The sequence below is a fragment of the Pristiophorus japonicus genome, chromosome 12 (assembly GCF_044704955.1).
Source record: "Pristiophorus japonicus isolate sPriJap1 chromosome 12, sPriJap1.hap1, whole genome shotgun sequence".
Classification (NCBI taxonomy): Eukaryota; Metazoa; Chordata; class Chondrichthyes; family Pristiophoridae; genus Pristiophorus; species Pristiophorus japonicus.
Genome location: NC_091988.1, coordinates 197,214,164 through 197,228,587, shown reverse-complemented (window position 1 = coordinate 197,228,587; position 14,424 = coordinate 197,214,164). Strand labels below are relative to the sequence as shown.

The following is a 14,424-nucleotide window of genomic DNA, read 5'->3' as shown; positions in this document are numbered from 1 at the left end:
GGATAGACAAGCGTAGATGCTGAGAGGTTGTTTCCCCCCGGGCTGCAGTGTCTAGAACTGGGGGGGCACAGTCTCAGGATAAGGGGTCAGCCATTTAAGACTGAGATGAGGAGGAATTTTCTTCACTTAAGAGGGTTGTGGATCTTTGGAATTCTCTGCCCCAGAGGGCTATGGATGCTGAGTCCCTGAATATATTCAAGACTGAGATCGATAGATTTTTGGAGTCCAGGGGAATCAAGGGATATGGAGATCGGGCAGGAAAGTGGAGTTGAGGTTGAAGATCAACCATGATTTTATTGACTTGCGAGCAGGCTTAAGGGGCCGTATGGCCTCATCCTGCTCCTAATTCTTATGTTCTATTGAAGAGTAAGATGGGACGGTAGTGACGGAGGCTTTGAAGTTATATCGCACGCAGTATTGTTAGAGGCCCCATTCTTCATGTGAGATGTAAAACCAAGCTCATGTGCATCTGTTCAGGGCATGGCTAAAGCTGCAATGGGAGTTCAGTAAAGTTGGCATTGAATCTTAGTACAGTACAGCACAGAAGGAGGTCCATTCGTCCCATCGAATCTACGCCAGCTCTTTCGAAGAACAACCCAGTCAGTCCCCCTCCCCCGCTCTTTCTCCATATCCCTGCAATTTTTTCTCCTTCAAGTATTTATCCAATTTCCTTTTGAAGGCTGCTATTGGATCTGTATCTACCACCCTATTGGGCAGTGCATTCCAAATCCTAACCAAATTTTTCACATGTTCTTTTGCCAATCGCCTTAAATCTGTGCCCTCTGGTTACCGACCCTTCAGCCGTTGGAAAGTTTCTCTTTATTTACTCTATCTAACCCCTTCGATCAAATCTCCTCTTAGTCTTCTCTGCTGGAAGGAGAACAACCCCAGCTTCTCCAGGCATCTGGCAAGACAAGATCAAATGGGCCTGAAGGGACTAAAGGCAGATATATCCTCTGGACTTGATGGCTTGCATGCTAAGGTCTTAACAGAAGTAACGGCAGGGATAGTGGATGCATTGATTGTAATTTACCAAAATTCCCTGGATTCTGGGGAGGTCCCAGCAGATTGGAAAATTGCAAATATAACACCCCTATTTAAGAAAGGAGGCAGACAAAAAGCAGGAAACTATAGACCAGTTAGCCTAACATCTGTGGTTGGGAAAATGTGGTGTCCATTATTAAAGAAGCAGTAGCAGGACATTTGGAAAAGCAAAATTCGGTCAGGTAGAGTCAGCATGGATTTATGAAGGGGAAGTCATGTTTGACAAATTTGCTGGAATTCTTTGAGGATGTAATGAACAGGGTGGATAAAGGGGAACCAGTGGATGTGGTGTATTTGGACTTCCAGAAGGCATTGGACAAGGTACCACATAAAAGGTTACTGCACAAGATAAAAGTTCACTGGGTTGGGGGTAATATATTAGCATGGCTAGAGGATTGGTTAACGAACAGAGAACAGAGAGTCGGGATAAATGGTTAATTCTCGGGTTGGCAACCAGTAATTGGTGGGGCACCGAGGGATCAGTGCTGGGACCCCAACTATTTACCAATCTATATTAACGACTTGGCAGAAGGGACTGAGTGTAACATAGCCAATTTATTGACAATACAAAGATGGGAGAAAAAGCAACGTGTGAGGACTCAAAAAACCTGCAGAAGGACATAGACAGGCTAAGTGAGTGGGCAAAAATTTGGCAGATGGAGTATAAGGTTGGAAAGTGTGAGGTTATGCACTTTGGCAGAAAAAAAATCAGAGAGCAAGTTATTATTTAAATGGAGAAAAACTACAAAGTGCTACAGTACAGCGGGATCTGGGGGTCCTGGTGCATGAAACACAAAAGGATAGTATGCAGGTACAGCAAGTGATCAGGAAGGCCAATGGAATGTTGGTCTTTATTGCAAAGGGGATGGAGTGTAAAAGCAGGGAAGTCTTGCTACAGTTAGACAGGGTATTGGTGAGGCCACACCTGGAACACTGCGTACAGTTTTGGTTTCCATATTTGAGAAAGGATATACTTGCTTTGGAGGCAGCTCACGGGGAAGAGGGGTTTGACTTATGAGGAAAGGTTGAGTAGGTTGGGCCTCTACTCATCGGAATTCAGAAGAATGAGAGGTGATCTTATCGAGACGTATAAGATTATGAGGGGGCTTGACAAGGTGGATGCAGAGAGGATGTTTCCACTGATGGGGGAGACTAGAACTAGGGGGCATAATCTTAGAATAAGGGGCCGCCCATTTAAAACTGGGATCAGGAGGAATTTCTTCTCTCAGAAGGTTGTAAATCTGTGGAATTCGCTGCCTCAGAGAGCTGTGGAAGCTGGGTCATTGAATAAATTTAAGACAGAGATAGAGCTTCTTAACCAATAAAGGAATAAGGGGTTATGGGGAGCGAGCAGGGAAGTGGAGCGGAGTCCATGATTGGATCAGCCTTGATTGTATTAAATGGCGGAGCAGGCTCAAGGGGCCGTATGGCCAATTCCTGCTCCTATTTCTTATGTTCTTATGTTCCATCATCCAACCCTACCTTGTGAGTTAGATTCCGTTTGAGAAAAATATATCTAAAATGCTGAATTGAATTGACCTTCTCGATCATCAGTAATTATAGTTCAGTAATAGAAATTTTCAGATTTAGAAGAATGGGGTTTCCTCGATAGATTTAAGGGGTTTTCAGAAATTTGGTGGAAAAATAATGTTGGCATGGGGGAACAGAGAGGAAACCAAATAATGAGGGAATTTATATATTATATATGGAGTGTATTGTGTTCCTAACACAGGTGAGATTGCACACAGGGATGTTACAGTAACAGTGACCTCAGTCTTTAATAAGACACTCCAGAGTGAGGAACAGGACTTAGGGGCCGGCTTATATACAGTGCTCCCAAGGGATGCTGGGATCCCATGGGACTTCAGGGGATGAGCTCCCTGGTGGCGGAACATGGGAGTGCATGCTGTACAGATATACAACCTCACTCCCCATCCCCCCAAAGTCAAAGTGAAAACTATTTACAAAGTGCGGTCGGGAGCCTTTCTTTCCCTGGTGGACCACCTCGGTACAAATGTCTGTTCTGGTGTGTTGGCTGTGCCCTCGCGGGGCTGGCGTGTTGTTGGCCCTGCAGGGCTGCTGGGTGAGCCTGGCCTTGCTGGGCTGTTGGGCGTGATGGGTTTGATTTCCTGGTCTGGGGTGGTGTCGTTGATCCTTTGGGTATGTGTTGTGGGCTCGAAAAAGGTGGTGTCTGCTGTGGGTTGTTCAGGGCAGTCTGTGAACCGCAGCCTCGTTTGGTCCAGGTGCTTTCTCCATTGTCTAGTTTGACTACAAACACACTATTCCCTTCTTTAGCTATCACCGTGCCTGCGATCCACTTGGGACCATGTCCCTAGTTTAGCACATACACAGGGTCATTCAGATATATGTCACGTGACACAATGGTGCGACCATCGTTTACATTTTGTTGCTGCCGCCTGCTCTCTACCTGATCGTGCAGGTTGGGGTGAACCAGCGAGAGTCTGGTTTTAAGTGTCCTTTTCATGAGTAGCTCAGCCGGGGGCACCCCTGTGAGTGAGTGGGATCTCGTGCAGTAGCTGAGCAGTACTCGGGACAGGCGGGTTTGGAGTGAGCCTTCTGTGACTCGTTTAAGGCTCTGTTTGATGGTTTGTACTGCCCGCTCTGCCTGCCCATTGGAGGCTGGTTTAAACGGGGCCGAGGTGACATGTTTGATCGCATTGCGGGTCATGAATTCTTTAAATTTGGCACTGGTGAAACATGGCCCGTTGTCACTGACCAGTATGTCAGGCAGGCCGTGGGTGGCAAACATGGCCCTCAGGCTTTCAATGGTGGTGGTGGTGCTTCCCAACATTATTTCACATTCAATCCATTTTGAAAAAGCATCCAGCACCACCAGGAACATTTTACCGAGAACCGGGCCCGCATAGTCGACATGGATCCTCGACCATGGTCTGGAGGGCCAGGACCACAAACTTAGTGGTGCCTCTCTGGGCGCGTTGCTCAACTGAGCACATATGCTGCATTGCCGTACACAGGATTCTAAGTCAGAGTCGATACAGGGCCACCACACGTGGGATCTGGCTATCGCTTTCATCATTACTATACCTGGGTGTGTGCTGTGGAGATCCGAGATGAACATCTCCCTGTCCTTTTTAGGTAGCACTACGCGGTTACCCCACAACAGGCAGTCTGCCTGAATGGACAGCTCGTCCTTTCGCCGCTGGAAATGCTTGATTAGCTCTTGCATTTCAACAGGGATGCTGGTCCAGCTCCCATGCAGTACACAGTTTTTTACTCGGGACAGCAGAGAATCTTGGCTGGTCCAAGTCCTAATGTGGTGGGCCGTGACAGGTGATTTATCATTTTCAAACGCTTCCATGACCATCAACAAGTCTGCGGGCTGCGCCACCACCAACAAGTTTGCAGGCTGCGCCATTTCCACCCCCGTGGTGGGCAATGGTAGCCGACTGAGAGCATCTGCACAGTTCTCAGTGCCTGGCCTGTGGCGGATGGTATAGTTATATGCTGATAGCGCGAGTGCCCACCTTTGTATGCGGGCTGAGGCATGAGTATTTATCCCCTTGTTTTCAGCGAACAGGGATGTGAGGGGCTTGTGATCGGTTTCCAGCTCAAATTTGAGGCCAAACAGGTGCTGATGCATTTTTTTTACCCCGAACACACACACGCTAATGCCTCTTTTTCAATCATGCTGTAGGCCCTCTCGGCCTTAGACAAGCTCCTGGAAGCATAGGCGACAGGTTGCAACTTCCCCACAACGTTAGCTTGTTGTAATACACACCCGACTCCGTACGACGATGCATCACATGCTAGCACAAGTCTTTTACACGGGTTATACAATACAAGCAGCTTGTTGGAGCATAAAGTGTTTCTGGCTTTTTCAAAAGCAATTACTTGTTTTTTTTCCCCATACCCAGTTCTCACCTTTACGCAATAACACATGAAGGGGCTCTAAGAGTGTGCTTAACCCCGGTAGGAAGTTACCAAAATAGTTGAGGAGTCCCAGGAACGACCGCAGCTCCGTGACATTCTGTGGCCTGGGTGCGTTCCTGATAGCCTCTGTCTTGGCGTCTGTGGGCCGAATGCCGTCCGCCGTGATCTTTCTCCCCAAAAACTCCACTTCTGTTGCCATGAAGATGCATTTCGAACTCTTAGCCGCAGCCCTACGTGATCCAGTCGCTGGAGGACATCCTCCAGGTTTTGTAGGTGCTCGGCGGTGTCCCGACCCGTGACCAATATATTGTGCTGAAAGACCACCGTGTGTGGTACCGACTTGAGTAGGCTCTCCATGTTTCTCTGGAAGATCGCTGCAGCCGACCGAATTCCAAACGGGTATCTGTTGTAGATGAACAGTCCCTTGTGCGTGTTGATGCAGGTGAGGCCCTTCGGTGACTCCTCCAGCTCCTGCATCATGTAGGCCGAAGTCAGGTCGAGCTTGGTGAACGTCTTGCCACCTGCTAGCATCGCAAATAGGTCGTCTGCTTTAGGTAGCGGGTATTGGTCCTGTAGCGAGATACGATTAATAGTTACTTTATAATCGCCACAAATCCTGACCGTGCCATCACTTTTGAGTACTGGAACAATCGGGCTGGTCCACTCGCTGAATTCCACTGGGGAGATGATGCCCTCGTGTTGCAGCCTGTCCAGCTCGGTTTCCACTCTCTCCCTCATCATGTGAGGTACCGCTTGTGCCTTGTGGTGAATGGGTTATGCCTCTGGGACCAAGTGGATCCGTACCTTCGCCCCGGAAAAGTTTCCAATGCCTGGCTCAAAAAGGGAAGGAAATTTGTTAAGAACCTGGGTACATGAGGCCTTATCGACATGTGATAGCGCTCGGCTGTCATCCCAGTTCCAGCGGATTTTGCCCAGCCAGCTCTTTCCAAGCAGTGTGGGGCCATCGCCCGGGACAATCCAGAGTGGCAGTTCGTGCACCGTGCCCTCGTAAGTGACCTTGACCATGGCGCTGCCCAGGACAGTGATAAGCTCTTTAGTGTATGTTCACAGTTTCGTGTGGATCGGGCTCAGGGCTGGTCTGAATGCCTTGTTGCACCAGTCTCTCAAACATCTTTTTATTCATGATGGATTGGCTAGCGCCAGTGTCCAGTCCATGGCTACGGGTAAGCCATTCAAGCATTATAGGTGGACATTTCATCAAAAATGCGTGCACTCTGTGTAGTTCAGCATCTGCCTCCTCTCTCTGAGGCTCAAAATTGCTTTGATCCACCATGGACCGAACTTCCTCTGCCACGTGGTGGTTAGCAGGTTTTGCAGAGCTTGCAGTTGGAGGTGTCCCATTGTTCCACAGCTCTTGTAAACATACCCTTTGAAGCGGCATAAATAGGCTGAATGGAAACCTGCACAACGCTAACAAGGTGTCAATTGCCTTGCATTCATCCTTTGTTGGGGACTCAGTCATCTGGGTCACCTGAGGCCTGCTGGCAGTTGCAGACTCGTGGGTTCTGCCCTGTACATTTCTGCTCACAAACACAGTTCCAGTTAATTTATGAACATTGCAAGCACTTGTGTGCTGAGAGATTTGTTTGGTGTTATCATTGGTGGACATAAACGTCTGTGCTATCGCAATGGCCTTACTGAGGGTCGGTGTCTCTACAGTCAAAAGTTTTCGTAGGATGGTCTCGTGGCCAATGCCCAGTACAAAAAAGTCTCTGAGCATTTGTTCCAGGTAGCCATCAAACTCACATTGTCCTGCAAGTCGCCTTAGCTTGGCAACGTAGCTCGCCACTTCCTGACTTTCAGATCGCTGGCACGTGTAGAACCGATACCTCGCCATCAGCACGCTCTCCCTTGGGTTAAGATGTTCCCAAACCAGTGTACACAGCTCCTCATACAACTTATCTGTGGGTTTCACCGGAGCCAGAACATTCTTCACAAGGCTGTAGGTCGGTGCCTCGCAGACTGTGAGGAGGACTGCTCTCCTTTTTGCAGTACTTCCTTCTCCGTCCAGCTCGTTGGCTATAAAGTACTGGTCTAGCTGTTCGACATAGGCTTCCCAGTCCTCACCCTCCGAGAACTTCTCCAGGATGCCCAGTTTGCTGCATCTTTGCGTTGGATTCGTATTCTCGTCGCCAATTATTGTGTTCCTTACACAGTTGAGGCTGCACACAGGGAGGTTAAAGTAACAGTGACCTCAGTCTTTAATAAGACACTCCAGGGTGCGGAACAGGCCATAGAGGCCGACTTATATACAGTGCTCCCAAGGGATGCTGGAATCCCTTGGGACTTCAGGGGATGAGCTCCCTGGTGCCGGAACATGGGAATGTATGCTTTACAGATACACAACAGAGTGGGTAAATTTAAAAACAGAACCTCTGCAACACAGGCTTTGTTTTGAAAGAAGTTTTATTGCTGCACAATTGTTATCCAGCCTCTTTCTGCCATTTCTGTACATTTAATAAATTCAGCTCAGGCCATTCTGCGGATATCGGAACGTAAAACACAGTCTGTCCGTCCCCACCCGGGCCAGTGTTGGAAACAACACGAGGGTCTGGGGTTAGATCGGAAGCCACTCTTCCTTCGGGATGTCCAGCACAACATCCATGTCTGGTGTGCATCTGTAGGAACAAGGAAAGGGGAGTTACTACTGTGGGTGAAACTGAGGATCTGCAGCAGTACCTTTTGTTACTGTCTTGATGCTAACCCGAGCCCAAGCTGCAACCAGCCCTTCAAATGCACAAAAGTAAAATCCGTAAAAGAGGAAATAAACGCTACTAAGATTTTTTTACACATGCGTTTCTGAGATGTGGGCGTCGTGGCAAGGCCAGCATTTATTGCCGAATGCCTTTGAGAAGGAGGTGGTGAGCCATTTCAGAGGGCAGTTAAGAGTCAACCACATTGCTGTGGGTCTGGAGTCATATATCGGCCAGACTGGGTAAGGGCGGCAGATTTCCTTCCCTAAAGGACATCAGTGAACGAGATGGGTTTATACGACAATCTGGTAGTTTCATGGTCACAATTACTGATACTAGCTTTTTATTCCAGATTTATTTACTATCTGAATTTAAATTCCCCAACTGCTGCGGTGGGATTTGATCTCATGAATCAAGATCATTAGTCCAGGCCTACTGGATTACTAGTCCAGCAACATAACCATTATACTACACAGGACAATGCTCAGCATGAGACACTGCCTCATGTCATGGCTTCTGGTGATTTATACTTCATCTCCTTGCAGGGTGAATTAAAATTAAAATTCAGGATAGACCAAACAGGCTGGGGGCTCTTTTCTCTAGAAAAGGGAAGGCCGAGGGGTGACCCGATGGAGGTCTTTCAAATTATGAAGGGGTTGGACAGGGCAGTCGTAGAGAAGATGTTTCCACTCGTGGGCGAGACCAGAACTGAGGGACATCAATATAAGATAGTCACTAATAAATCCCATAGGGAATTCAGGAGAAACTTCTTCACCCAGAGAATGGTGAGAATGTGGAACTCACTACCACAGGGAGTGGTTGAGGCGAATAGTATCGATGCATTTAAGGGGAAGCTAGATAAACACATGTGGAAGAAAGGAACAGAAGGATGTGCTAATAGGGTGCGATGAAGTAGGGTGGGAGGAGGCTTGTGTGCAGCATAAACACCGGCACGGACCAGTCGGGGCGAACGGCCTGTTTCTGAGCTGTACATTCTATATATGTAATATGTATTTTACTTTTTTTTGGCAAATATCTTCATTTACATATCTGGGGTTACTGGTTTTGTGGGGGGCGGGGGCAGTATAAGGGAGGGTCCACTGCACTGGTGTAACTAGTTACTGTAATTATGCCAATCAATGGGTTAAACCTTGATAGATGCTGGAGCTGGGGAAACCCTCACAATCTATTAGCATTCCTGTTCAGCAATCTGCTTTTCATTTCATTATCCCCCCCCCCCCGCCGCCCCCCACCCCCGAAGGCAGTCCTTAGCAATCTTTGTACAAGCAGGTCATTTTCCCATGGGAAAGTTGCACTGAAAAGTTAAGATAAATATAAAAAGTGGAGAATCTGGCTTGTGCTTTCCTCTCTGTTATTTGACGTGCAACTGATAACCACAGTGGAACAGCATGCTAGGTGCATATGATTGCGCCAGGAATGCCGGCCAAGTTTGACTAGAAACAGCCCTGTTGCTTGACAGGAAAACACGCACAGTGTTACTTCATTCGCCTCTAACTCTTCACATTTCTTCACAAATATCAGAACGTAGCTGAACAACAACAAATTGTATTTATGTAGCGCCTTTAACGTAGTAAAAGGTCCCAAGGCGCTTCACAGGTGAGTTATCAAACAAAATTTGACACCAAGCCGCGCAATGAGATGTTAGGACAGGTGACCAGAAGCTTGGTCGAAGAGGTTTTAAGGAGCGTCTTAAAGGAGGAAATGGAGGCAGAGAGGTTTAGGAGGTTAGCAATCACCTTTGGTAGGGAAGTTATGGAGAGGTGGTACAGGCCAGCGATTCCCCAACTTTGGTGCTCCACAGAATAGTGGGATGTGTGTCGTGTAACCCACCCCTCCCTCAGGCTTCAAACTATGTGCTTTCCTGGGGTGGGGGGAGGGGGAAATGAGGGTATTGGGTAAAACAATTTGCATTTACATAGCACCTAATGTAGTAAAACGTTCCAAGGCGTTTCACAGGAGCGATTATCAAACACAATTTGACACCGAGCCACATAAGGGAACATTAAGGCAGGTGCAACTTTCTCATGGGAAAATTAGTCACTCGTACAATAGCTAAGTCAAAAAGGTAGGTTTTAAATAGTGTCTTAATGGGGATGAGAAAGGTGGAGTGGTTTAGGGAGGGAATTCCGCCCAGGCGATGAAAATTGGGGACACGCAAGAGCCAGAATTGGACGAGAGCAGAAATTTCAGAGTGTTGTAGGGCTGGGAGGAGGTTACAGAGATAGGGAGGAGGCGAGGCCATGGAAGGATCTGAGAACAAAGATCAGAATTTTTAAATCAAGGAGTTGCCGGACCGGGAACCAATGTAGGTAAGCGAGCACAGGCGAGATGAGTGAACAGGACTTGGTATGAGTTAGGATATGGATCACAATCAAAGGGCTGAATTTTCTGTGGCGGTAATGGGCGCGATCAGTGGCGGGTTGGGTGGGAAAGTTGTTTTTTTTGACAGCCAGTCATGAACCCCCTGTCATCTTGCTCCCATATGCCTTTCCCACTGGTGCATCTGTTATCGTGAAGTCGACTCGACCTGCAGCGGCAGGGGACCCAATTGAAATTATTATGAGGTACTTTACAGGCACTCAAGAGCCTTTTTCCACGATTTAAAAAATTTCCCTGTATGATCACGGGATTCACGCAGCTTGGGAACCATGTCCCGGACCAGTCAAGATAAGGTAGATTCCAGCTATAACATTCACTCAGAGGGAGTGGGGGGCTGTTGGGTTAGGAGTATGTTAGAGACGCAAACATTAAAAAAAAAGTGTATTTTTTTTGTTAATAATTACCCTTAATACCTGCATAATCCAGGCTGACACTCTAGTGTCGTACTGAGAGTGTGCTGCACTGTCAGAGGTGCTTTCTTTCAAATGAGACGTTAAACTGAGGTCCCATTTGCGAGATGGACTTAAAGATCCCATGGCCACTATTTCAAAGAAAAGTAGGGGTGTTCTCCCCGGTGTCCTGTGCCATTTGTATAATTGCGGTTTGCGGGAGCTTGCTGTGCACAAATCGTCAGCCATGCTTCCTTACATTACAGCATTAACTGCACTTCAAAAAGTGCTTTATAGTTTGCGAAGAGCTTTGGGACGTCCTGAGGTCAGGAGAGGCGCTATATAAATGCAAGTTGTTAAAAAGCAAAGAACAAAATAACATTATATAGCTTGTTTAAATAATGTGCTTCGCCCATTCTTTCTTTAATGTATATAACTCTTACGAGAGATTGACTAAGGGTAGCAGTAGAACATGGCACGGTGTTGATTGACAGCTGCCATCACCACTATATTTAGGACAACTACTAAATTTAGCAGAAAACTGCAAGTACTACACCATTTTTTTTTTAAAGAGGTTACTTTATAAGATCTATCTGGCAGTGAGGAAGCCATAACCAACATGCCTTCAGTTGTAGTCATAGAAACAGAGAAAATAGGTGCAGGAGTAGGCCATTCGGCCCTTCTAGCCTGCACCGCCATTCAATGAGTTCATGGCTGAACATGCAACTTCAGTACCCCATTCCTGCTTTCTCGCCATACCCCTTGATCCCCCTAGTAGTAAGGACTTCATCTAACTCCTTTTTGAATATATTTAGTGAATTGGCCTCAACAACTTTCTGTGGTAGAGAATTCCACAGGTTCACCACTCTCTGGGTGAAGAAATTCCTCCTCATCTCGGTCCTAAATGGCTTACCCCTTATCCTTAGACTGTGTCCCCTGGTTCTGGACTTCCCCAACATTGGGAACATTCTTCCTGCATCTAACCTGTCGAACCCCGTCAGAATTTTAAACGTTTCTATGAGGTCCCCTCTCATTCTTCTGAACTCGTGAATGCAAGCCCAGTTGATCCAGTCTTTCTTGATAGGTCAGTCCCGCCATCCCGGGAATCAGTCTGGTGAACCTTCGCTGCACTCCCTGAATAGCAAGGATGTCCTTCCTCAGGTTAGGAGACCAAAACTGTACACAATATTCCAGGTGTGGCCTCACCAATGCCCTGTACAACTGTAGCAACACCTCCCTGCCCCTGTACTCAAATCCCCTCGCTATGAAGGCCAACATGCCATTTGCTTTCTTAACCGCCTGCTGTACCTGCATGCCAACCTTCAATGACTGATGTACCATGACACCCAGGTCTCGTTGCACCTCCCCTTTTCCTAATCTGTCACCATTCAGATAATAGTCTGTCTCTCTGTTTTTACCACCAAAGTGGATAACCTCACATTTATCCACATTATACTTTATCTGCCATGCATTTGCCCACTCACCTAACCTATCCAAGTCGTTCTGCAGCATCATAGCATCCTCCTCGCAGCTCACACTGCCACCCAACTTAGTGTCATCTGCAAATTTGGAGATACTACATTTAATCCCCTCGTCTAAATCATTAATGTACAGTGTAAACAGCTGGGGCCCCAGCACAGAACCTTGCGGTACCCCACTAGTCACTGCCTGCCATTCTGAAAAGTCCCCATTTACTCCTACTCTTTGCTTCCTGTCTGACAACCAGTTCTCAATCCATGTCAGCACACTACCCCCAATCCCATGTGCTTTAACTTTGCACATTAATCTCTTGTGTGGGACCTTGTTGAAAGCCTTCTGAAAGTCCAAATATACCACGTCAACTGGTTCTCCCTTGTCCACTCTACTGGAAATATCCTCAAAAAATTCCAGAAGATTTGTCAAGCATGATTTCCCTTTCACAAATCCATGCTGACTTGGACCTATCATATCACCTCTTTCCAAATGCATTGCTATGACATCATTAATAATTGATTCCATCATTTTACCCACTACCGATGTCAGGCTGACCGGTCTATAATTCCGTTATATCTCTCTCCCTCCTTTTTTAAAAAGTGGTGTTACATTGGCTACCCTCCACTCTATAGGAACTGATCCAGTCAATGGAATGTTGGAAAATGACTGTCAATGCATTCACTATTTCCAAGGCCACCTCCTTAAGTACTCCGGGATGCAGTCCATCAGGCCCTGGGGATTTATCGGCCTTCAATCCCATCAATTTCCCCAACACAATTTCCCGACTAATAAGGATTTCCCTCAGTTCCTCCTCCTTACTAGACCCTCCGACCCCTTTTATATCCGGAAGGTTGTTTGTGTCCTCCGTAGTGAATACCGAACCAAAGTACTTGTTCAATTGGTCCGCCATTTCTTTGTTCCCCGTTATGACTTCCCCTGATTCTGACTGCAGGGGACCTACGTTTGTCTTTACTAACCTTTTTCTCTTTACATATCTATAGAAACTTTTGCAATCCGTCTTAATGTTCCCTGCAAGCTTCTTCTCGTACTCCATTTTCCCTGCCCTAATCAAACCCTTTGTTCTCTTCTGCTGAGTTCTAAATTTCTCCCAGTCCCCGGGTTCGCTGCTATTTCTGGCCAATTTGTATGCCACTTCCTTGGCTTTAATACTATCCCTGATTTCCCTTGATAGCCATGGTTGAGCCACCTTCCCTTTTTTATTTTTACGCCAGACAGGAATGTACAATTGTTGTAGTTCATCCATGCGGTCTCTAAATGTCTGCCATTGCCCATCCACAGTCAACCCCTTCAGTATCATTCGCCAATCTATCCTAGCCAATTCACGCCTCATACCTTCAAAGTTACCCTTTTTTAAGTTCTGGACCATGGTCTCAGAATTAACTGTTTCATTCTCCATCCTAATGCAGAATTCCACCATATTATGGTCACTCTTCCCCAAGGGGCCTCGCACAACGAGATTGCTAATTAATCCTCTCTCATTACACAACACCCAGTCTAAGATGGCCTCCCCCCTAGTTGGTTCGACATATTGGTCTAAAAAACCATCCCTTATGCACTCCAGGAAATCCTCCTCCACCGTATTGCTTCCAGTTTGGTTAGCCCAATCTATGTGCATATTAAAGTCACCCATTATAACTGCTGCATCTTTATTGCACGCACCTCTAATTTCATGTTTGATGCCCTCCCCAACATCACTGCTACTGTTTGGAGGTCTGTACACAACTCCCACTAACGTTTTTTGCCCTTTGGTGTTCTGCAGCTCTACCCATATAGATTCCACATCATCCAAGCTAATGTCCTTCCGAACTATTGCCTTAATTTCCTCCTTAACCAGCAATGCTACCCCACCTCCTTTTCCTTTTATTCTATCTTTCCTGAATATTGAATAGTCTGTCCAGCATGCAGCACGCTGTGGAGGATATTTTATTCTTTTCTTCTCATTAGGGAGATACACACATGAATAATGCAGAGGGATTTAGCCTCATTACATGGAGTTAGTGCTGAAGTAATTGGACACAAGAGTCATAGCCTCGCCTTGCCAGGTTAATGCTGGGCGCAGCGAGAGCAAAAATCCAGTTCTAAGTTATATCCAACACTGATTCCCCCACCAGCAGTTCAGCGATCTTTAACCACTGCCCACAGCAGTATTGTTAAGATCACACGGTGCTTACAATGTAGCTCGAGATACCAAACAATGCAAACCTCGACAAATGGACTTATATTGCGACACACTGCAATCGGAGGAGGTTGCAGTCCAGATTACTAATCAACCCAGAATGACTATTTTGTTTGCATCAGGAAAGCAGTACCCATTCTACTCAATTCCAAAGGGCAGTGTTGATTGGAACATAGGCCATTCAGCCCCTCGAGCCTGCACCTCCATTCAATGAGATCATGGGTGATCTGTAGCTCACCTGCCTTGGTTCCGTAACCCTTCATACCCATGCCTAACAAAAATTTGTTTTGAAATG

General features: G+C 46.8%; 1 protein-coding gene across 1 annotated transcript in view; it reads right to left on the bottom strand.

Moving 5' to 3' along the window:
* Positions 1-7,365: 7,365 nt before the first annotated feature.
* Positions 7,366-14,424, bottom strand: part of c12h20orf96 (chromosome 12 C20orf96 homolog) — a 64,298-nt gene continuing 57,239 nt past the window's right edge. Inside the window, exon 11 of the mRNA XM_070896387.1 lies at positions 7,366-7,595. Coding sequence (XP_070752488.1) covers positions 7,535-7,595 — 61 coding nt within the window. The 3' untranslated portion in view covers positions 7,366-7,534. The remainder of the gene's footprint in view (positions 7,596-14,424) is intronic.